General features: G+C 41.3%; 1 protein-coding gene across 3 annotated transcripts; it reads right to left on the reverse strand.

The window, feature by feature from the left end:
- Window positions 1–1,662: 1,662 nt before the first annotated feature.
- ubp1 (upstream binding protein 1) lies at window positions 1,663–24,370 on the reverse strand. 3 transcript variants are annotated; one of them, XM_066691198.1, is made up of 17 exons: window positions 24,166–24,367; window positions 21,196–21,419; window positions 13,189–13,340; window positions 12,218–12,294; window positions 11,554–11,659; window positions 11,001–11,107; window positions 10,198–10,350; window positions 9,410–9,520; window positions 8,414–8,521; window positions 6,992–7,092; window positions 6,313–6,367; window positions 6,115–6,208; window positions 5,773–5,863; window positions 5,345–5,466; window positions 4,451–4,593; window positions 4,283–4,334; window positions 1,663–4,154 (listed from the first exon to the last, which is right to left on the reverse strand). In XM_066691198.1, the coding sequence occupies exons 2-17, from the start codon at window positions 21,309–21,311 to the stop codon at window positions 4,117–4,119; spliced, it is 1,626 nt and encodes a 541-aa protein (XP_066547295.1). In that variant the 5' UTR covers window positions 21,312–21,419; window positions 24,166–24,367; the 3' UTR covers window positions 1,663–4,116. The 3 variants fall into 3 exon arrangements, with proteins under 3 accessions (XP_066547295.1, XP_066547296.1, XP_066547297.1); XM_066691199.1 differs by lacking the exon at window positions 21,196–21,419 and having other exon boundaries at window positions 24,166–24,370; XM_066691200.1 differs by lacking the exons at window positions 8,414–8,521; window positions 24,166–24,367 and having other exon boundaries at window positions 21,196–21,907.
- Between the last annotated feature and the right edge of the window lie 627 nt (window positions 24,371–24,997).

The following is a 24,997-nucleotide window of genomic DNA, read 5'->3' on the forward strand; positions in this document are numbered from 1 at the left end:
AAAATGTGTAGTAATAGTTAGACACGGGCCATTGCAGCACAGCATCAATCTCTGGAGGAGAGGAAATGAGGGGCTGTGGCTGTTCTAGGGTTGTGTGGAATGGTGGGATAAGATCTAAATATGCCCCTACAATCCATACAGAATTATTCACATTACCTGAACATGTATTACTGGTATTTAAATGTAAAGGGATGCGTTGTGGGTGGGGTGTTGGGTGGTCCGTGGGCCAAACAAAAGTAAGAGAAACCCTGCTTTAGATGTTTAGTTAGGATGTCTTTTGGGAGTCCAGGAACTATGCATTATGATGCCAAGAGTTCAAATTCAGGAGTAGATAAAATTGATTACCTTTAATTTGCCCTTGTTTGAGAAGTCCTCATTCACCAAAGTAGGAATTTAAGTCACCTATGAATGTAAAATGATTTTACCATGTATTAATCATGTTGCAAAAGCCAGAAATAATGTTCCTACAATTTGGCACGATTTCCTCTCCCGCATCACAATCGTAAACCCTCAGATGATCTGGTTTACGCCCCCCGGTCAGGTCACAGTGTAACCGCTGTGGGTCAGTGAGGCAGGCTGACGGGCCCATTTCTAACAGTGGTGGCAGAATTTCAAGTCTTAATGACGGGTGGACCAGGCTGTCCCAGGCACAATCATGGGACATTTGAGGTCAATGTCTGCTTGAACCTGAAGTTTTGGTTTGTAAGTGAAGCACTGTATTTTTGATTTTTGCTTTCCCCCCCGAAGAGTTCCTGTCCCAAGATTTGTACTGAATGAAATCCACAAATGTACACCAATGATACTGATGCTTACCGAGTATTAACAGTGCATTTTGCTCCTGGTCATCAATACTAATGGTCTCTCAAAGACAACCGAATTAACATAATTTATATATATATAAATAAATAAAATAAAAAGGGTAACCGATAGTCAAATTGTTCTGGCTGTTAGTACAATAGAAGTTAATCAAATAAACAATATCACATGTTGTATTTGATCTCTTTGACGGGTGAGTTGTATGGTGCCTTGTGTACAAAAACAGCATTTCTTTGTTTTTTTGCACCCACATTTAAAAATGACCGGAACATTAAAATGTAAAAAGTTTCTACATGTATGATTACATCCCTGGACTCCTTTGCATAGTATTTTTTCTAGGATGTAGATTAAAACGACTTACAAATGTCCTAATACCTGCTGAACTACACCAGTGGCAGACATCCTAGTGTCACTGCGGCTCTGGTTGGCATCGTGTCCCCGCTTTCCAGAGTAATCCCCGCACTCTTGCATTTTGCATTGCAACCCCAACCGCTGACACTACATATCAATACATCACACCGAAGTAGTCAGGTAAGAGTGATGTCCCTTTGTTGAATTGCAGGTGGTCAGTTCACTTAATGATTTTTTTTTGGGGGGGGGAGACACACAATACAATGGATACTTACCAAACTCATTTTACTCACCCTTACAGTACAGTAAGTAACTTTGGGTGCTATATTGGTCTCTAGAAGGCAGGAGAAAAGACAAATTGACTCCAAGATCCACGGATAGAGATTTAATCCGCTGTCGCCCTGGCATTTTAAGCATCTGATCGACTCTGACGTCTACCTGTGACACTTCGCATTAAAACCACTTGCAGCTCTGAAGAAACACAGGACAAACGGAGCTTATGAAATTATTTGGATTTATTTCCAGTACATCCCATAAATGTACCGCCACACAAAGAAGCATCAACTCTTTCATCTCCATTTAGACACCACTGCTGTACGATGCCTAGAGAAGCCAGAAAGTTGAAAACGCCAAGAAACAAATCAAGGTTTTCCACAGGGGAAGAACACACAGCAGTGTATGGTCTCTGGTAGAAACTTCCAGCACTTCTATTCTTCCACTTTCACTCTCTGGCATTAGCAGGAAATAATAGGTGGTGGTGATTGTCTTTGAATTTGTCATTTAAATTAATGTGTATAGTGCCAACTAATAACCCATTATCGATTCTTCTACAACCCTCACCGGTTTAATTTTGTATCTTTTATCAGTGCAGAAATAGTTGGTCTACGTATGTTAATTATAGAAACACTTATACCCTTCCCTCCCCACCCTAAAAATCAATGGCAAAGGCAAATGAAACGCATGTTGGACAGCCCTTCTACACGTAAAAAGCTACTTGTGACTGGACAAAAAATAAAATAAAAATCCAATCCCTATGACCAGCAAAAAGCATCACAGCATGATTGCAATGAAAATAGAAAGACAACTGAAATTCGTTTCTTGGATTCAACTTCCAATTAACCTCCAATTAAGACATTTAAAAATCACATGCAAGCTAAAATGAAGGAAAACAACAAAACAAATCTGAACAAGAATCAAATTCAGCCTGAATCAATACTGTCTTATTAAAAATACACAATTCATGAGCCCAAGATGCTCTTCCCAATCACGCATCAGACCGCTGCGTCCACACTGGGTTCAGACTGATGTTAAATTGCTAAAACGGGTAAATACCAGGGGTGGTTTATGATCCAATTGTTGTTTCATTGCGTGCTTGTCAATCTTTAGGGAATCACAAGTTACACTCCTTTAAGCACAGGCTTCCGGCACAAAGAGCAAGAACTGATTAATGAACGAGGAAACCCTCATGACACGCAGAGAGGTTACATTAAAAAAAAAAAAAAAAAATTAGCATTTTGGTCCACATAACAGCATTATTCAGCCAATTTAATTTTTTTTTTTAGGTTAACAAAATCTCTAGATGAACACCAGCATACTGAACATAAGTCATGCCACATGGAGGGGAGGAACTAATATCCTGTCAGTCTTATCAAGAGATTTCAGAAAGACAAAGGACAAACAGCGTGTTTGTAACTAAACTACAGTGAGAGCTCCCTGCAGAGACGCTCACTGGAGATGCACTAGGGCAGTAGTAGCATTAAAGTAAATCTGTTGCCCGGCAAGGAGTATTTCCACAGTACTGTCATTATCTATAACTCATGTGCTAAATGCATGCAGTCGTGGCAACTGACAGGTTCAAATGGCACAGTAGCAAGATCAGAGGCACATCTGTAGCATCTGTATTAAGTTCCAGGTCAACATTAGCAACAAGAGAAAAGAGAATAATTAACTACATATATTCATCACCTCGATGTGCTTTGAAATGCTTCTATTCAATACACAGGAAGTACTCATTTGCCATGAGCTGCACTTCCAGGCAGCTGGAGCCCACAGCGGTGTCTCGGGATGCCTGGCGTGCCTGCAGCGGGCAACGCGCTGCCCATGGGTGTCTGGGCTCGTCTCAGAGTCCCTTGCAGGCCCAATTTCATCAAGGGAAACAAAGTGGTCTCCACACCCAAAGCCAAGCCTGTGTGAAGACTGCCACCCTAACAGCAGGTTTTAAGGTCACAGGGCAGATTTAAAGCCACCATCTTCAGCTAGGGTTTAATTTCACTTTAAAACGCTGCGTTAAAAACTCAATATTGAGTTAATATCCGCAAATTATGTCTAGTATGAGCAGGAAAATATCCCAAAACAAGGGATATTAACAGCAATCGCTCCTGGACATTGGATTAATGACTACTGAAGGGGTAGGGGTTCTTTGCAAACAGGATGCAACCTGCAAGAAACATCCGATTTCTACAGAAACCTGCTCGCTGCTGTTCACATGGTCAGGAAGCCATTGGTTCACGTCCATTCTCTCAACCCCAGTACAGTGCTAACAGTACTACACTGCCTGTGATACTGAAGTTACGTAGAGAACACATCGTATACTGGCCTTTTGTATGTTTTTGTTTTTAATTGCTTAATTCAAAGCTAAGGCTGCGAGTCGTCGTCCACTTCATGCGGAGCGTCTCCCAAGCCGGAATGAAGGGGCTGCAGCAGGAAGTGGGAGCTGCAGGAGCAGGAGGCTGCAAGCTTCGCTCCCCCGCCCCCCAGACACGCCCCCACCCTCCCAAGTAATAGCGTTTTCAATATGAAACAATTTATACACTGAAGTCAGATTCTAACATTTACATGGATTTGCTCAGTGCTTCCTTTGTCGACGATATTAAATGGTACACTTTCAGAAACAAAAAAACAAATCTTCCTCCAGCGGGTTAAAACTTCAAAGCGTCCTTCTGGCATCGTTTACTTTAAAATAACATGGTAACCGTCACCCTTTTCAGCTGCAACAAGAGAAACAAAAAAAGTTTAAACTTAAGAGTTGCATAATGTTATTTTTCAGTAAATCTCTCCACACACACACACACACACGTTAACTTGCTCAAGGGCTTAGAGAAAAATAAAAACATACCTTTTAATGTACTGATTAAAAAGCAACTTTCATCTGGGAAATTGAAAACCATCTGTAAGAGAAAGTTTCAGCATCAGTTCTACAGCACTGGCCGCCTCTCGTCTCATTTAATTCAGAATAAAAAAGATGCACAGGCACTCGTATGGTCTGTAAGAAGGGAGGTGTTACCTGATCGCTGAGGATGATGTGAATGCCAGTCGGACCCTGTCTATAAACCTGATTGATCTGACTGAGGGAGATGTTGAAGACTGAGGCCATTTTTCTGGTGAGCTCAGTTGCAGTCATCTCCTCCAGATACAGGGCGTGATACACTGCAAAACAGGGACAGCACATTTACAGCAATATTTTACACTCATGCATCAACAAGCATATTGTGTTGGTTTAATGAATTGGGATTGATATTAAGTGGCGATTCTATAACTCTTCTCCCTCTCCAGATCTCTGACCCTTCAGAGTCTGGTCAGTTCTTGCTGGCTATACACTGCATCAGAGATGTGCCGCGTTGTCTCTAAAATCCACAGTTCGGGGGGGATTCAGGAGATGGGACTTCAGTCAGCAGTGTGCCAGATTGACAGTCACACAACTGAAATCTACAAATCCGTTCTGGAAGTTGTCAATCGCCCCACCTCACCATCAAAGAGGACATGAGATCATAAATCCTATGACAACTAGCCAATGAGCAGCCAATGGAGTGAATGGAAGTTAGGGTTGGAGTAACAATATTGAATATCTTAAGTACGATATTGTCACATTAGAATCATCACCAAAAGTAAGATCCCTTTAATCCTACAATGTATTATTCCTATTGTATATATCTTTGTTGTCTGTACCTTTAGAACTTGTGTCTGATCTATTTGAATGAATCGAGCTGTACTGGTCAAACATCTTACAAGTTATTTCATTGGTAACTCTTACTATATAAAAGCACTAAATATTACATTTCCAATTTCCATCAAAACCAAGAGAAGTTGCGGACAGATCTAGTATATCCTGTTAGGAAGAGCCAGGCTTTAGGCCACGAGGTGTTTGTTCTGCAGCTTTGTGGTCACTGGGGCAGCCTACCGTATATTGCACTATTGCCGTGTTCCCCATTTTCACTGTCATGACAGTCGTCCACCGGGGAGAGCTTTTTTGTCTGAGGAGCCTCCTGACACACGTAGATAGTCAAACGAGGCCTGACCGATCTGCCAAGAGATAGCATACATGGATAAACAGTTGTGCATTGGCCTGCCACAACCTTTAAAGATAGATTCATACACATGTATGTTAATGATAAAATATTATGCAATACAATAACTTGAAAATGCATGACTGGAATAAGTTTGCATGTGTTAGTATATATCCAGAATACTACGAGGAAGACCCTTATTGTCACGTCATGGAAGAGCTTACGGATTCATAAAGTTTTAAATTGTATTTTCATGTGTTAGTATATCCAGAATACGGGTTTTGTGTCAACTGCAGTGTAAGCCATGCTGGGGCCACATTACCTGGATTTAAGTGCATTGAAGAGGCGAATCCCATCAGCTGGACCACAAATTTGAACAAGATCCTCTCGTGTTAATTTAAGTAAATCAGAACCTTGAATAATAGAGAGAGAAAAGTTTCTATATTGAAATGAAAGGGGAACAAAGTTGACCCACCAATAACACCACAGCAGGAAAACACAATTTGCCTGACATAGTTTTAATAGACATTCAGAAAATACAGTAAAATGGGAGGGGGAAGAAAAACAGTCTAGCTGAATGAAGCATGAATATCTGCTAATACACATTTCAAAGCATGTAAGTTATGAATACACACTTACAGGCATCCTGGAAACAGACATGTACCTGAGAAGTTTGAGAAGAGTCGAGTGTATGTCGCAAATCTGTTCTTGTGAAGCCACTGCTGGGCCTCCTGAATCGAGGCGGTGGGGCTGAGTTGCTGAGAGAGAGGACAGAAACCACAGTGAAGTATTCAGAAAGTCCCCAGTGCGCTCGCTGTGTGTCCTCACATGAAAAGCAATGTTGAGCAGAGAGATCACTTACTTCCATAGCACTGTGGACAATCACATCTCCCTGATGATTTGGTGATGAGGAATTACTAAGAACAGAGACAAAATTGAATTATTCACCCACCATGGGTAGGAGGGAAACAGAATACACTATTAGAAAATAATGTAAGATTTTTTTTAAACAGCTTAAGCTGCAATAAATTAATAAAATCGTGCTTCTTTGAGGGGACGCCATACAAAACCAACAACAAAAACAAATCGAAACAATACATCAGTGCAGGGGAAATTATAAAAGCAATAAACATGTAATTATCTACCAAAATGTATACTGGCTTCATTTCTGTAGGGGGAATCTTTTTTATTTGTTCTAGTCAAGAGTCTTGTTTCAGCCACTGGTTAGACAGTCTTACTATCCAGGGATTTTTCAGCATAATTTTAGAACTGGCAGTGTGCCCGTATGCCAGCACCCCCCACCCCACAGCTCATGCATCTGGAAGGCTGTAATGAAGCCCAGCCTGTTAAACTGCATAAGACTCACTGAGTTAATAATTCCAGTTAGAAAGGGGAATAAAATTGTCTAAATATCCCATAAACTAATTTGAATCTACCATTTATTTATTTTGAAGTATGAAGGGAATTCAACATTTATAACATTTTCAATGGCCTGAATATACGTGGAGCCATGGAGGCAGGTGAGCAGGTGAGGGCGTTACCTGTCTGGTACAGTGTAGGTGTTGTGTGTGGCCGTCGAGGTAAACACTGGGGTAGCTGCCGGGCTGTTAGTCACGTAAGCATTATCCGGCCAAGGCGAGCACTGCAGTTCAGAGAACAAACAGCAGACAATCAGTTCCCCTTCCCCCTTTGCACATCTGAGCCAAACCACGCACACAATAAATCAAATGTTTATCAAAACAAAATACAAAACCGTCACTGCAGCTAAGGCACAGACTCATGGGTTTACAGGCAGCCCTGAGAAGTCACTATTTTAGCATAACAAACATAATATTGAGCTATCACTAGTGTACGTTATGCTTGCAAAGCCAATAGCCATCTTATCATTGGTCTGTTAACTCATTCATCATAGTGCTACTTGACAATGGCATGGTTAGAAACTTCCTCATTCCTCCCTGCCTCATCCACTCTGCACAAGAGAAAACAGAGCTGATGGGGGGGGAACGATGCAAGTCCAAGTAGCACTACACCGGAAGGAGGTAACACCACCAAATGAACAGGAGTTATATGAATTAAGGCCACAGGACTACTGTATTACTGTAAGGCTTGAGGAGAAAAGAAAACAGCTGGTAAGTGTGCATCAGGCATCCAATTAAAAGGTTACTGTAGTCCCTTCACCCTCTCCTAGTCTGGTAACAAAGTATAAAAATCACATACTTTGAAAAAGAACCAGGTCATACACAAGGTATATGTTCCTCTAAATTTGATTCAGATTAAGTTTGGACATTTTGAAGTGTCAACGATTTTGCATTACATTTACAGTAGAGCAAAATGTGTGGATTCTCCCACTTAATGTCTCCCTACCCCTCAGGAGGGTCCAGAAATAATTTAAATAAAAAATAAAAAAAAGGAAAAATAAATGATGCCAGAGGAACTGCCTGGTTTAGTAGGTTTGTACAAGTATCCACAAGCAGTGCTTTTAAACATTTCCAGCAATGGCATGAAAGCAGCACAGTTCAGATACAGTGGCCCATCAAGTATTTGAACACTTATTTGAATACTTTGTATGAGCCAGTTATTTCTGACTTGAGAAAATAAATAATCTTAAATGTATGCTTCTACAGGTTATAACTTTACTTAGTAAAGAGAAAAAGAAAAAAAAACAGGCCTTAACATCCTTGCTCTTTCAATGCAGACAAAAAACAAACTACACGAAAAGGCAAACAAAAGTGTGGTTCCTCTCTAGTATTCCCAGCGTCATTGAGAGTGTTAGATTTAGGAATGGGTTCACACACCAAGTGAGTGAGTAGTGCATGAGCGTGCCAGGCGACGGTTTCCAAATGAGGCAGCTGGGATCAAGCCAAGCTGGCCGACAATGGGGTGGCAGAAAGCCCTATATCTAACACTTTGAACTCTGCACCAGGTGTGAATCTCACAATTAAAAGTTAAGCAGAAGTCCTTACACTGCCTCGCTTGGCCAGAGAATCACCACAGTCAGCGGGCAAAGTCCGCTTGCTGGACTTTTTCTGCTCATGTTCAACTGCTTCTTCTATTAAAGGCTCAAGCCTCATCTAGACAGACACCAGAGACTAGGATCAATGCTTTCATTACACAGTGAGCACATGTTATGCAGCACCAGTACTAAACTTCAACAGCATTACCCAAAACGGCTTTAATTATTGTTCCCCTTCATATAAACCATCATCTCGATGCTACTGGGAGTAAATGAACCATCTACTTTGAGTATTAACCTATTGAGGCCAAGCTGGTTAAGGACTGAAATAAATTCAATTAATTAATTTATGAAAAATTATTGTCCCAATACTTGATTTTAAAGGTCAATGTAATTTGTTTATGTTTTTGATGTCCATTTGTTTTAAATCTACCTTGCGTTTATAGTAAAACTGTAGCTCTATTGTCTAATTGTATGAGAGGTTCTGGCCTATTGCATGTAAATTGAAAAGCAATAAAAACACTCATAATAACACTCATTGAGCATTTTGCTTGTTAAAAATCACTTTTGGCAGCTCCACCCAGATTTACAATGCTGGGACCACCTTACTCTAAACCACAAATCAATGGGGATTGAGCTACTGGCTGCTCTCCGAGTCAATCTCTAGCTTTGGGGGGGCTTTAGGTTAATAAAACCTGCAGTTGTAAATTAATGTGAACACAGTCTAGGCTAATGTGGCACAAGTGTGTGTGTGTGTGTGTGTGTGTGTGTGTGTGTGTGTGAGAGAGAGACACCAAGACTTGGACTTGCAAGCCTCAACTCCTATATGCACCCTGCAGTTTTAAAACAGTCATCCTCTGAACATGGAGGAATGTGTGTAGCATGAAGTTTTGTGGTGATCAAATATTGGCCAACAATGCGTGTACTTTTGGTCGTTGTGTTGCTTCAGTCCTAAGGCCTAGCACTGATCTGCACAGAGACTGGCCTCGCTCTCGCTGTTCATTACCTCGGACAGGATGGTGGTTTCAAAGGAAGGCTGGTACTTTTCCTTCTCCTGCGCAGTCCTCTTCTCCATCTTTTCTCGGTCAGTCTTCTGCTTCCTGTCCGCTCCCTTTGGCTAGTTACAGTTAGATTGAGGAATGGGAGAGTCACGCTGTGGTCAAGACACTTCCTTGTCTCTCTCTTGCTGCTGCCACCCCAACTGATACCCTCTGCCACACACTATTAGGGTATGTCCCATCTACCCCTACCAAAGACAGCTAGGGGGTCAGTAATTTAGGATGTGAGCACCTCAATTTGTGCCAACCTAAACCTTGGCTTACAAGTACAACTTATGACAGGACTTGGTGTGATTAATCAGCATGCTCTGCTTAGAAAACCACATAGAAGAGTTCTGCAACCTACTGCGTTATACACCACCTCACCTGGCCTCAACTGATCAACCGTTTCATCTTGAGGACTTCTCCATAAGCCTAGTGCAATTAGTTTCAATGTCTACTTGATTTCTGCAAAGTGTGACATGAAGGGGAAACACCTGTAGCTGGCGCTTCTTCAGCAGCTGAGACTGATCTCAGACAGACAGCAGCCTGGGGGGCTGACATGTGCAAAGGGCCTGCATTCAGATTACTTCTGATGATAGGAGGGGGGGGGACACCAGAGAGGGCTGGGGTGTCTCAGAAATCAAAGACATTCACAGGAGACGACATGACCCAGATACCGTACAGAACAAAACTGGCACACGCCAGGTACATTTCCGACTCGTTCTCAGTGCAATACTGGAGGGAGTCCCGTTACCTTGAAGACCTTGATTTGGCAGCTGGCTGAATGCAGGTGATCAGTGTATTCTCCGTTCTCATTCGGTTTGAAAGTGTCAATCTGAATCCGAAACGGCACACCCTTCTCCCCACCATGTTTCCGGGGGGTAAACTCAGTGCTGATACAATGCACCTGAAAAACAACAAGGAAATAAAACACACCCCATGAAGAATACACTTCAGTACTGATAGGAACGGAGATCCTGAGTAGCTTATCTTCTTTATATTATAATGTAAATGCAGCTATTAAGGACGTCCATTAGGATAATCTTTAGAAAACGGGGACTGTGGAGCTACTCGAAGAAGAAATACACAGCAATATCAATAGACCAATAACAAATGTGCTCTCATGTAGTAGCCTCAATGCATCCATAGGTGGTGCTGCAGTTCAGAGTACGAGACCTGGGGAAATTTCTAAGGCAAACATTCACTGAGGTGCAACTCTTCTATCTTGACATGATGCCAACACTGTAAAGCATACATGTGTCAGGGTCAAAACATTACAACCACAAATCGGAGAACGATGTGTAATTTCACTAGCTTAATTCAATATTCCATTCCTCTCCTCTCACTGGCACAGTGGCCAGTCCTGCCTAATTAAAGGTAAGGTGAAAGCAAAACCACTCCCACACCCTGACCTCACAGCACCGCTCTCTTCTCCAGAGAATTTTATCCTTTAGTGACGGCAGTTCACATCAGACGCACCCGATCCTATTTACACTGTGCACATTACACTAGGCTGAAGTGCATGTTATACCGGTTCCAAAAACTAACTAAACACACCTGAACAAAGACTGAAGCACGCTTCGTGAGGTCCCACAGGAACTCCGCGGCGTTCAGCTGGGAGGGGTTTGTCCGGGGGTCAATTATGCCAACAGACATTGGGATATCTGTTGAGAAGAAAAATTAAAAAGCACTTTAAGAAAACAAAACTGAAAAAAAAAATAGCCTTTGTTAATAGCAGCATAAATGGTCTAGCGATCAGGACTGTGAAACCACCACACTCAAAATAGCTTCAAAACGAGCAAAGAAACTGCCGTGATGCCATAATTCACCAACTGGAATAAAACCAGCAGGGCCAATCGCCAGAAACCAAGCTGTGCCCTGCAATTGTGTATCTCTTTACTCTCTCATTTAGAATAGATCTATAAACAAACGAACAAACAAATACATGGGTTTGAACAGAGTTCTGCTTCAGCTGAAGTTACAATAGGAAGCCTGTTTAAAGTCTCTTGAGTATAAGGGAAAGGAAGAATGAATAATGAAACACAAACACAAGCTTGGTGAATTAGGGTGAAAGGACGGCTCTGGGGAGAGCGGCATCGTTAGTGCATACCAATGTCGAGGAGTCTGTCGCCAGGGCGATTCCACCGCCAGCCCTCCAGCTGCTGATGCTCCATGTACTGCAGTCTGCGGTCATGAAACACCACTCGCACTATGCTCTGCACAACAGAAGAGGACAGCCAGCTCACAACACTGATCACACACTCGCAATGCTGCTCCCTGCTTCCATTGATAAAGAGCTTGTGTGTGTGTGTGTGTGTGTAGTTAAGGGAGCAGGGAGCCAAACCAACACGTCAAATTAAGCTGTTGGATACAATTATTTGAAAGGTGCTGTCATTAAGTCATTAAGATGAATCCATTGCAGCCTTTTACCATTACAAAGCAGGATGTCAAACAGGTGAGCAGGGGTTTGAAAGGGGTGGGGGGGTTCTTGCAAGCAGTTCTTCATTAAACCAGACCCAAGGTTAAGAGGTTACAAAAATGAGTATTAACTATAGAAGGCTCCAGGGCAGGGTTGAAAACCTTTAAAAGAAAACCTAAACTTTTAACTGCTCTGGAAAAACAGCTTCAGGCAGGTTTTACCTCCCTTGGTTTGCAGAAGGGCAGACCCCCACCAAGGACTAATCAGGCCGGGTCATTAGTGGGCAGGTTGTTCTGCTCCATGTCGCTCACTTTAAGTTTGGGAAACTAAGTAGGGCAAATGGAAAAACACCTACCTTTACAGTTTTATTGTTCAGCTCTGGCAACTCTCCCATCTTCCTGTTGTCCAGCATTCGGATTTCGTAAGACTGACCTTTGTGGGGGGAGGATAAGTATTCTGAAGCTATTTTTTTTAACATCATATTAATACATAACGGTTATGATTTAAAACCTGCTTTTTTGATAACTAGGCCGCAGTCTCTCTGGAAAGTGAAGCACCTGACTAGAACAGTCCGAGACAAAGTCAGTGAATCGTGATGCTCAAGCAGATGTAAATACCCCCTCATAGAATACTCTAAAATGTGAGAAGATACGAGAACTCTTGCAGTTAAGCTTCTTTGTACTCAGCATTTACAGAAAGTATATACTCCTATACTCCTTCATCCATCTGGGGATATTGTACAGGTAGTCAGAGTTAATACTTTTTAATTTTTAAATGAAAACACTAATCATGTGTGTGGGGGCAGGGGAGCTTGATCAGCAATTGAATGCATTTTTGCTGAAGTGCAGGCTGGGTGGTTCCACTTGAGCCTTAAATTTCTCACAGCTCTGGTAATAAACTAAATGGAAGTGAAACTCAAGGCTCCTAAAACACCAGAGACACGTGCACCCGTCAAACAGTCACACAACACTACTTAAGAAATGACAACCTTTTAGAAACAGTCACTATTAATACTGGCTTCTCTCAAGTTCAGGAAGACAATAAAACTAAAGTTTATAAAGCAAGCTTAGTTCTATGCTTTGGTGAATTTTACTAATGGTCTACATATAAGCTGCCACCCGAAAAATACCTTGAGGTCAAACTGCTGTGATACCATTTGATGAAGACCGGTCACAAGCAAGGTGACAGGTATTTAATGAAGCCATTATTTATTTGTTTACATAAAATTAACTTGAAATGTTTTCGTTTGCCATAGTTTCCTTTATAACCACAACCTTGATCTAGAATGAGATGAAGTCGTGTGCTGTGGGAAGGAAAGGCGCTCACCTTGGTTAAGATAGGTGAGCGTTTCATCGTGCAACTTGATTGCCGGCGAGGTGGAGGCACACAACACATACTGGAATGGAGGGTTTTTGGACTCGTCATCTGGGGGGAGGTTTGCATCCTCCTGCTTGAATATAGGCAGTGCCAAGACATCACTGGTATCGACAAGAGGAAAAAGAGGGGACAAAGCATAGGATTAAGGTTGAATCATCTTTAGATGTATTCTCCTCAAGACGGACTGAAGCACCGGAAACATGCTGCAATGGTGCTCTACAACTTATTCTTTCTTGAATAAAAATAAAGCACAATTGCAAGGTTTCTATAGAAAATTACACTAATAAACAGTTCTCCCCAGGACATTTCACCACCTGACAATCACTGATCAACCTCCTGTTACTGTAAATGGACCATCAAATGAAAAAACATTTAAAAACTCAACTTACCATTCCAAAAGACTTTGAAATGCATTCAACTACATTCAATAGATGTGCTCTACACAATGTGGTCAGGTGTATTTTCTGCCAAAGATTTTTCAATCTGAAATGTTGAAATGACAACTAAAACTGATTTTGGGGAACTAGTAAATAAATTGGATGCGCAATAAACCGTGAAAAGAACAAAATATGAAACGAACATGAAAGAGGCCGAAAAAATTTAAAAGCTGAAATAATCCGAGATCCAATTAATCCTATAAACTTTCGTAACATTTACCGTTGTTAAAGCTAAAAAGGCAAAATGTGGTAATGTATAGACACTAGTGTAGTGTACACTAGGTTAGTATAAAACACTAGTCATGGTCTGTACATGCAGAGATACAGGTGAAGAACTCCAGGTTTTAAATAATGAATAGAAGACATAATTATAGTCTATTTTCCCAGCCTAACATTCAATTATCTAATTCTTGCACACATTCAGCATGATTATGAGCTTCATGCAGATGTTTGTTAAGTGTTTATTGAAGGGGGGATCCCTCACCATGGTGTTCCCCACACCATCAGTGCAGATTTCAGATACCGCCCTGCTAACTGCAGCAGAGAAAACAAACATTTTAATCTCCACTGTGACTCCAAAGGCATGCAGACCACCGTGAAGACGACTTCTCCTGCTGCACTGATTCCAGCATGCAGTCATAACAGCACCCAGTGCCAGCTGCCGACCTGCCATCTGCATACTAAATATTTTAAAGCCACTCTACAGCCTTACAGTAGATGCTTGTAGAATGGGAAACATTGAGTACTCTACATTTCTGTGCAGCAGACCAGGCACAGGTGGCACTCAATAAATGAATGCAACAAACAAAATCAATAAATAATGTCCCCAGTAATTTACTGACTTGCATTTTTGTTTTATTTTTTCCACAAACCATAAGGTATATTTTTGTAAATAAGAGGAAACGTTGAAACTAGAGAGTAAATGGGGGAATCCAGGATTCAATTAAATAAATGTGTAACATAAAAAGAAAAACAGTGACCAAATTCCCTCAAATCTAGCACCAAAAAAGAATAGCTGGCCTCCACAAAAGTTAGGGCTTCATCACTGAAGCATCTTCTCCATTACGGATTCTGCTAATGGACTTTAAGATGCATGTTAAATTATTCAGAGCGGATGTATTTTTGTACAACATGCAGCAATCCCCAGTCAGGAGCTCCAAGGCTCAGTACGTAGCTGCAGAGGGCTCGACCCCCATCAGGCAGGTCCCAGCACACTTGTGGGATTCCCGTTTACATCTGGGACTCACTGCACTCACCAGGCCTGCACAGCATTTTACGTTGCAATCTCTCCATTTGATAAAAGCCTCTGTATTTTCTGCCAAATAGGCTTGAGCTGTGCATGGCCCATTTCACTTCAATTTGCATTTTAAGAATGCAGCTGAACACCGTTAAATGAAACGTAAACTGGGTGAGTCTAAATGTATGGAGACTGTGGTTGAGCTCTACAGAATCTTATTTCATTGCTCATTCGTGCACATGTGCAACGCGCTTCAGCTCCCGCACACTTCTAGACTGTCCTGCAAACGAGTTCTGAAGACACTCTACCAGAAGCCAGTCCAGATCAGATCCAACATTGACCAGAGAACAACTTTACAACAAATGTGAATAAGGCCTGATTAAATGTGTGCTCTTTCAGTCAGCATTATAAGTAGTGATTGGCAAATAACTTTTTTGTCATCTCCACAAAGTTAAAATGTGCGTAATAGTGAATGTAATGTAAACAGCAAAAACAGAAAAACAGGTGACATTGACAGCTGGCTTTCATCCAACACCACTGAGTCACAGAAGATGTTTGGTGGCATCTAACACTCTGTACGATTAGTGCAAGCAGAGGGGTTCATTTTAACTGTTGAAGTTCTAAGATTGGATTACAGGAAAGAAGCCAAATCATTAATAAAAAGCCAGTGATGCGGTGTCAGCATCAGCTATCAAATTGCATAACACTGTTTATCTGCCTTGTTCTTCATCTCTAATGCTGAATTTGACTTATTATGCCAGATCTTTCAAAACGTATGGTCAAAGCTCAGCAAGTTTGGTGTCCTAGGGTCTTAGTCCAGTATCACTTGTTTATTTGTTGTTTGTCATTTTAAAAAATCGCTTCCAGACTAAGCTTACCTTGAAGCAGGAAAAGCAAATGAACGCCTGAAGGTTTGATTTGTTTATTGCCAAAATCCATTTGGATAGTATGTTTGCCTGTGTTGTGCTGCATATATTTGATGCCTTCAACAAGAATAAGGTACCACACCTCAGCAGGGCTTAACACCGATAAAGTTGCTCATACATTCAGCATTGCCAATGGAGTACATGTTTTTTTTATTTTAATGACCTCATAAGTGGGGAAAACCCAGAAAAACTCACTTCCAATTTAAGCAGCAGCTTAACACAAATTTGCACTGTGATGTATTACTAGATTCAATCTAATATTTCAGACTTTCAGCAGCACCAGCAAACAAAATACCAAGACATTCATATTTGAGCAACACATCTAACAAGACATGAGAATGTTTTTTTTTGTTTTTGATCTTTTAAAACCTGTGGGTTTCTGTGCAGGTGCTCATTCCCCCGCCCTCTCCCAACCCTACAAGAGCTGATGAGAGAAAGCCACACACAATTCATTAAAATATATGCTCATATATTCTGAGATCTCTAAATCAATAAGAGACATCTGTAAATCATTTAAAAGTACATCTAAATAATTTGCTGATATCTTTAAATGATTTAGAGATCTTGAAATCATTTAGAGATATCTACAAATGACTATCTGTTAATTTAGAGATCTATGTATCAACGACATATCTTCAAATCACTTCCGGTTAACTTTTCTATGTAACTGAATGAGGAATCAGGAAGTGATAATCCCAAAATACAGGAAGTCATTTGAAGATATCTTAAAATGATCTGCAGATATCTCAATGAACAGGAAGTAATTTGCAGATATCTAAATGATTTCAAGATCTTCAAATCATTTAATGATATCTTTAAACAGCACCTTATTTAGATGCATCTCAATGGTTTGCAGATATCTCGAAATCATTTAAAGATATCTTTATGCTTTGAGAGATTTCTAAATCATTTACTTTGGCTTGCCATACATCTCCTCTGTACAGCAGCAGTGAAGAGAACTTCTGCAATGCGTACCTCCTCAACAGAAAGGAGGAGTGAACCATTCATTTTAAACTGGAATTTCAGTGCAAGCACATCTAAACTTTCATGGATGGCATGTGGTTTTGGTTCAATTACATTTGGAGATCAAACCTTTTTATTTTTTCCCACAAAAGTAGCAATGGATGTTTGTTGTTGCTTCCGAGATTCAATACATTTGTTGGCACATTCCAAACTCCTAATTTTAGACTGTCGAAAGCAAAGATGCACTGAGACGTGAACAACAATAAATATAAGAATAGAAATAGAAGCAGGGGTTGATGTGAGTCAGCACATTTCTCCTGCTCTCCCAGTGTTCAAGAATCAGTCCAGCTCAGTAAACTCACTGGACACAGACACAAAGGAAGGCAAGGAATATGACCAAACACACTGGTCCTGAGGTCCTATACTGTTCCAAACAAAATGCCAATGCCAATGCCAAAATGCTGTCTGAAATAGTACAATTTCTAATCTCCACTGTTCACTTATTTCCTTAGCATACAACACCCTTGTGGCCCGATGTTTCCAATGGTTACCTCTGCCAAGTTAGTTTTACAGCAGTTCAAAAAGCACTGTGACCTGAAGCCTTCAAACGCAATGTGCCATTAAAACAGCAATGCATTTGCATTTGTTTAGCTAATCTTAGGTAAGACAGCACACATTCTGTTTACCATTCAACAGCAATCCTTATTGCTAAGTCTAAACAAACCATAATGCTTCTAGTGTCTAGATAAATCTTTAGTTTTTATTGTTTATTTTAATATCCTGCTTTACATTATTATTATTATTCAATTTTTTTAGCAGACACCCTTATCCAGGGTGACTTACTATTGTTACAAGACATAACATTTTTTGCATTTACTGGAGTAATCTACGTAAAGTACCTTGATCAAGGGTACAACAGCAGTGCCCCCACCTGGGATTGAACCCACGACCCTGTGCAGAGCCCTAACCACTACTCCATACTCCAGATCTTTATCAAGTTTGAAGGAAGGAAAAAGTATGTTTAAAAAAAAAATCTGTAATTATATACCAAAAAGTATACAAGCGACCTAATTTCAAGTTGTTTCTCTCTTGGGGAAAGTTCAGACGGCGCTCTGTTCGGCATGCTGGCGTTATCCACTGCAGACTGGGGATGTCAGAGGTACAGCTGTGGGGCTCATTATCTCTCCCAACACTGTTCCCAGACATTCCCCCTGGTCCAAAACACCACCTGACAGCTGAAAACTGCAACAACGGGAAAAGCAGATCCACTTCCTCACATTTCCCTTAGTTCACCGAGTTAGTAGACCTGCGGCGCTTAATTATTTTAAATCGTGAAATCACATCATCCGGAGTTTGTATCAAGAATGTAGCCTAAGTACTGCGGAATTAAGGAGGCCATTACACAAATGTGTAACTGAAAGCATTACCCCAAGACAGATTTAATATTTCCAGTGTTTAACATGAGTGGGAAATTCTACTTAAAATCCAAAATGTGTCAATATTCCTACTGCCAAACACATAACAAAAACAAAACATTTTAATTAGAAGCAACACTGCTTACTTCCACAACTAGTAGAGGTACACAATGTGACCAAGAAGAAAATAGACCGTCTTCAGCATTAACCATTTCAAACAAACGGCAGGAGAGAAATCAGAGTGGCCCTGAATATAAAGTCGTCTTTTAATGCTACAACCAAATTTAGAACAGATCTAATATTAACTATTCAGTTTGAGACAGTTTCTCATTAATGATCTAACCGGGTAGCTGGAGAAAGTCTGGGGCATTTATAACAGCAGCTGAACTGACAAGACTGGCTTACAACTAATTAAAGTCAGAAAAAAAATCTGAGGATAAGTTCTGCGGTATTTATTCCAAACATGATCTCCATGCAGCAAATGTGCATAAGCACACATGTTCCAAATGCCATTGTTCAGAGCCAAGTGTTCCCAGGAATTTACACCTGCTTCCTAAAAACAAAAAAGCTGATCCACGCAATATTACTGTATAACATTGTGTTCAGTGGATCCTGGCAATGTGTTCCAAGAAAAATAATTGCATCATCTTCTAAGTGTTGCCTTCTGTGCCAATCAAGTGTGGTGTTATCCAACACAGACAGCTCATCTATGCCAAAGGAAGACCTGGAAGCAAGGAGAGGAAGTAGATACGCAACATCTTGACAATACTGAAGTAGTAGCTGGGATAAGAGCTTCTACCAGTCACTGGTAAAATTAGGGCATACACTCCCAGTTTAATCATATATGCTCTCTATTATAATGGGATCACTTTTACTATAATACTATACAATACTATACTCTGTATGTAGTGGTTTGGATGACATCTATTGAGCAACAGGTGAGAAACTGGGGTTTTGCACTTAAAAAGCGACCACACCATAATCCCTTGGTCTGATATGTTTTAGAGTATAGCTTTTATGATCCCTAGGTCACACTCTTTGTTTGGGCCCGGTCTTTCAATTACTACAGTGCAAAGCTGACAATAAGCAAACGCTGAAGTTGTTTTTGCACTCCCAACAGTCAGATTCTCATTCCTCTAGGGACAGTGTTTCCATGAAACCCAAGCTGCAGTTGCTAAGTGACTTCCCACCTTTAGTGATGCATCAGATGCATATAATATAACAGTAGGTGCAGCCAGAGGAGGAAGTTAGGCAGTAAGAAAAATATAAGCAATTTAATCAATGCTATAATTAGGGAAACATACACTTGGTAAACTGCTTTAGTCAATCCAACTGCTTCATACAGCCTTTGATTGCACACAGTGACTAAAATGGGATGACATTTACCATACCCATAATCCCAAGAGGCCACACAAAGCTACCCAATACACTTTTGGCACAGTACAGACTTGATCCTAATGGATTATGTTCTCCTGCAAACCACTGTGTCTCTGAATACACAGCCAACTAGTGCATTTTAAAACCCTGCAATGTTCAACAGATTTGCAAGATTTTAAACTTCAATGTTTCAAATTTCAGAACTGGAAAAGATGACCACCAGTCAAGCTGAATTAGGAATGGCATCCAAAATAAACAGGCAAGTGCATTTAGAGCTTACCTGCACTCATTCATTGCAGCAAACGCATGAGGAAAATAAAGTATGGAAAATAGATATTGTCAGGGAAAGGAAATGAACTAACAAGCCCATTTTAGGTAAAAGAGGAATTTAAAAGATGAAAACAAAACATCAGCTCACAGACTGAAACAAATCGAGCAGATTTAGTCTGCCTGCTCTGGGAGGCCAGAAGCACCAAGTCAGCCTGTAACTCATCCTCTTGTAAATAAGCAAAGACAAGATAAATAAAAACCCTGCTGTCTATCTCCAACAAGCCCAATTTGCTGGGAGTCTGGATAGGTATTAAGTAAAGCCTCTAGGATCTCAACAGCTGCTCCCCAGACACACCCAACTGGGATTTTGAAAAGCAAAATAAATAAATCAATAAAATCCAAATTCTAGCACCAAGCAGGGTAAAAGCCACTTTTTGTTTGATTCGGGGTTTGCACCAGCCCCATGGGAAGTATTAGGGAGTGGTTAACCACATCTCTGAGAAGAGCTTCGGTGCCCTGTGTAGAAACCTCCTAACATGGGAATTCTTTTCAGCATCACTAATGCAGATGAGGAGCTGGAGACTTTTTCCATTATGCATTTTTCTTTTTGTAACCACCATCTTGATCCATCCACTAAGGACTGCAAAACCTGCAAATTAGTTCATTACAAAAACAAGGGATAGATTAAGAACACTATAATGCTGTGCGGCAGACACACTGCAGCACGGATTCCTGTAACATGTTAAATAAAGTTTTGAGATGAGAAAAAACAGGATGCATCCTCAAGGACTCATAGTAAACCAAATCACTGCTATTTAGTGTTTTGAAGAGAAGTCGGACACCCAGAACAGCTAAAAGCATCCTCTTGTGACAACACGTCTCGACCTAATGACGTCAAAATCCTGCACCCTGTTGGTTTCTTTACTTTAGTTCTTAAACACAGATCTTTTCACATCCAGGATGGACAATTTCAAAACTCACAATGCGTGTCGTAATGATTTCAACTGATCTGATCCAATCTCCCTGCATCGTGTGCTTTTGTGCCGTGGGTCACCATGCCTGTGCCAGCAGACCACTGCCAGTGCTCCACATCTGGAAACCGGTGAACTATCCACTTAAAATAATGACTTTAACAGCAATATGGGTGTGTGTTGAAACCAGATGTTGAGCAGTCCGTTTTGAACTTCAGTTGCATTTCAACATGGGAAAACAGCACACGTCTTGTGTAGTTTTGTTGACCAAACCAAAGAGGGCATGCGTTACAGGTTGTGCATTTTAATAATAATAATAATAATAATAATAATAATAATAATAATAATGCCAAGCCTAACCTCATGCTGTAGGCCCCCGCTCCCAGTTCCTGCCCAATACCGGAGAGACTGGAGTCGAAGTCGTGCACCAGCCCGGACTCGATGGCAGCATCGTCCATCTTCAGCACCCAGGCCATGACGCCCAGCTCCTTCCCCTCCGAGTCCAGCGCCACGGGATCCACCTTCCCTCCGCGCTCGCAATCGATTAAGTCAGACTAACGAGGCCGACGGCAGCCGGTACGACACTGCAACAGAGCCGGCAAGCTGCCACCGTGAGCGGGACCATACTGTACGAGGTGTGCGAAGCAAAACAGATCCCGATCGACCGAGTTTATTTCCCCTACAAATAAAAGTCTGCGGCAGAGTGGCGAACCATTACAGGCATGAAGTGTGCAGTGCAGCAGGGCCTGTGTGGGGCTGGAGTGGAGGCGGTCCCGGGATGCACACGGTCCGCGCCGCAGACACCCACGCTGGGCTCGTCTGAGGTCCGGTCCGGTCCAAACCCAGCGACCAGCAACCCGTTGCTGTGCAGGGCTAAGCGCTCCTTGCTCCGGCCTTCCTCCGACACCTCTCCCACTTTCTCATCGCCAGCTCGGTCGAAGGGTTCTGCCGGGCCGGCTTCGGGTGAGACCGAAATAAAGCCGCAGGTTCTTTTACCCCGCTGAGGGCAATCGCCACTTCCCCGCACAGAGCATCAACATGGCCTCCCGCTCTCCTGCACCAAACCTCCCGACACCAGCCGCGGGGCGGGGCGGGGCGGGGCGGGGCGGCTGACAACCACCACCACCAATCAGAAAGAGCTCCACATGGGCACGGTACACCCCTCCAGCCAATGATAACGCTCGAACAGAAAGCACTCTACGTGGATTGGTTCCGAGTGAAGCTAGTCTATTTGACAGACAGGATATTGGCCCAATCACAGTGACCAGGGTACGAGCTCAGCTGGCGGCTGATTGGGTGGAGAGTGGGACCTTTGCTCTGTGATTGGGTCATGTTAGTTGTTAGGGGTGTAGGTGACCAATAATAGTTTTAAAACATGTGTACTCACGCCTCTTTGAGCAGGTAGCGATTTCTACTGCAGTTTTTCACGGAAGCATGTATTCTTAATTATTTCTTTAAACAGCGATTAAGAATATGCACAGGTTTCGGTTTAAAGGGCTCATTTCCATGTTGCAGGCATGGCTCGCACAACCTAACCCCCTATTATCCGCAGTTTGCAGGAAAGGCCAAATTAGTGTCACCCGAGGGAGCTGTCTGGGGGACTGGATCCTATAAAAGCATTGATGTTCGCATTGTGACTGTCAAGTTTGTTTCTCATGAATACAATGAACGGGATAATTATGTATTATTGGCGTCACCCATTTACTTGGATTGCATGACTTCATAATAAGAAAAAAACCCATCTAAATATAGAAACAATGAAACATGCTGACGTCACGTTTCAATTCTGGGAACATACTGCCCCCTTCTGATAGGTCTAGTGTTCATCAAAGAGCTTCCCGGAGTTGGTCTTAATATTAATATAAGTGCTTGGACGGAGGTCTTCCCACCGGGATTGGGAGTTTAATGCTTTTGTTCAGACTACAGTGAAACGATGAGGTGTGAAAACATGACTGCTGGTAACCCATGCATGTGACACGTGTTCACACAGCCACACTAGGGAGTTCACATGCCATCCACAGCCCCTCACACTGACATTAAAACAAAGCAACCATACTCATATAGGTGAACTATTTAAACATGCAACCGTGTTTCTCGGTCACTGATATTGTTAGTATTCATTTGCAAGGGATACAATTCTGATGGCTGCTGTGATCAGCACACCCCTTTCCACATTTATTTTAAAATTTAGATTGTTCTAATTTTACGATTGTTTCATGTTTTGCTTGGATGTTTCTAGAAAAGTATTATGTACCCTTAACCAGATAACAGACATATGAGAAAACTAAAACACACCCCTAAAGTTGGGTCGCTACTTTAAAGTCAAAACAGCTTCCCAATAAACAAAACTTGTTTTTAGTAGGACGTGAGCAAATGCCAAATATACTTTGGGTTCATGTAACACTGATATCAACAGTAGCCAACATCCAAAAAGGAGACCTGGTCAATGTCTCATTGTTGCTGTGCTAGACCGGTAAATACATCACATTAATATATATTATAAAGAATACTTATGGTTTTCAGAATTAGAATACTATACGTTATATATGGTTATGGGTATTAATGGTTATTTTAAAGTACACTTTTGAAACACTAATCATTGTTTTCCTTTATATAAATAAAGTAAATGGAAAACTACTGCATCAGCTGATTATTGACCATAATGGCCTTAGGTGAACTTCGTCCCGACCACCCCCGTCCTGAAAGAGACTTGGCCATGGTACATTTCCTTGGCAGGTCGCAGGCATCAACCCCCGCATGGCATCTGCATTTTTAAAGTGATCATATCTTTGACCACAGTCAACATTGATCAATTTCAGTTGCTTCATAGTGACCTCACCAGGTCACAATTCTGAACCAAAGATCCAAAGTAAAAATCACCCTGCATATACATCTAATAACATCTAGTAATAATAAAGGTTGCAATTTATTCCTTGTCTATTTAAGTTACATTAACATTATCAAATCATTAACAAATCAATGAAATACATATAGCACTTAATTTAATGTACACCAGGAAATATGAAATCACCGATTGCACCAGCTAACTTCGAAGCTGAAACATGTTTCCAAGTCCATATAATCACACAAAACCTTTTGGTTTTTTGATTGTAACAAATCTCATGATTTGTGTTTTCATTTATAGCACTAATCCCATGTATCCCTTAAACTAAATTGAACAAATAAGATAGCATACACAATTCACTGGCACTCGGTGTAAAGCTGGTGATCTTAACCACCTGTTCGATTTGCAGCATGGAAAGGGTTACAGATGTTTGGTCAGGTTTAATTAAACATAAACCGATATAGACCAAATGCATTATTTCTTACCGCATGTAGCCGTTACTGGCATATTGCTGCTGGTGGTGGAAGTGCTCGGTGTGAGACTGCCAGAAGAGCATTTTGTAGGTTATGTCCAGATCCCAGGTCTTCAGCAGTTTGGCCACTGCCGACAATAAGTCTGAACCATTTGCAAACTTTTAACAAGCGGTCTTTAAAAACACAAATCGGTGGAAATGTTAGATGTTAGTTGATCCCTCCTCTTAAAGTCAATAATTATCTAGTATTTGATGCAGGTTGGTAGGTGGGGGGGGTGGTCTATTGGGGAGGGTGGAGTTACACTCACCTTGGTTACATTCGTATGTGGAGTTGACACACACACACACACACACTCTAAATCAAAACAAACAGCCTATACTGTAGCTTTCCATAAGGATTTCAGCAAGCGAGAAGTGTCCCATAAGAACAAAGAATAAAGATGGGATCTAGCCAGTGCCATTATAGTATTACCACAATAACAATATGGACTACAATTCCTAAACGAAACAAAGTGGCAAAAAACTACAATGCAAATTTGTATTTTGATGCAACAGTGAATGATGCTTATTACGTTTGTTTCAACAACAAAATGTTACAGGTTAAAGAACAATTCGCATTACTAAGCTATGACGATCAACTATTCCTTCACTAACTGTACAAGGGGTGGCCAATATCTGCCAAGGAATAGACAGGTTGATCGCCACTTTAGCACCAACGTACTTCCCACGAGAACGGTCCTGAAAACTGAGCTTGTGACCACAGAGGAGCATGGAGACCCTTAGACCAATTACTAGTAACGCTGAAGCCTAAAAACGCAAGCATTATTAAAGCAGAGAACACACAT

Source organism: Amia ocellicauda, chromosome 18, assembly GCF_036373705.1.
Source record: "Amia ocellicauda isolate fAmiCal2 chromosome 18, fAmiCal2.hap1, whole genome shotgun sequence".
Lineage (NCBI taxonomy): Eukaryota > Metazoa > Chordata > Actinopteri > Amiiformes > Amiidae > Amia > Amia ocellicauda.

Excerpts from the sequence above, each read along its gene's own strand:
- ubp1 (XM_066691198.1), bottom strand. The coding sequence starts at position 21,311 with ATGGCCTGGGTGCTGAAGATGGACGATGCTGCCATCGAGTCCGGGCTG. Across the intron at positions 8,522-9,409 it reads AAACCACCATCCTGTCCGAG|ATGAGGCTTGAGCCTTTAAT; the intron begins GTAATGAACAGC and ends GTGTCTGTCTAG. Across the intron at positions 5,467-5,772 it reads TTCAATGCACTTAAATCCAG|ATCGGTCAGGCCTCGTTTGA; the intron begins GTAATGTGGCCC and ends ATCTCTTGGCAG.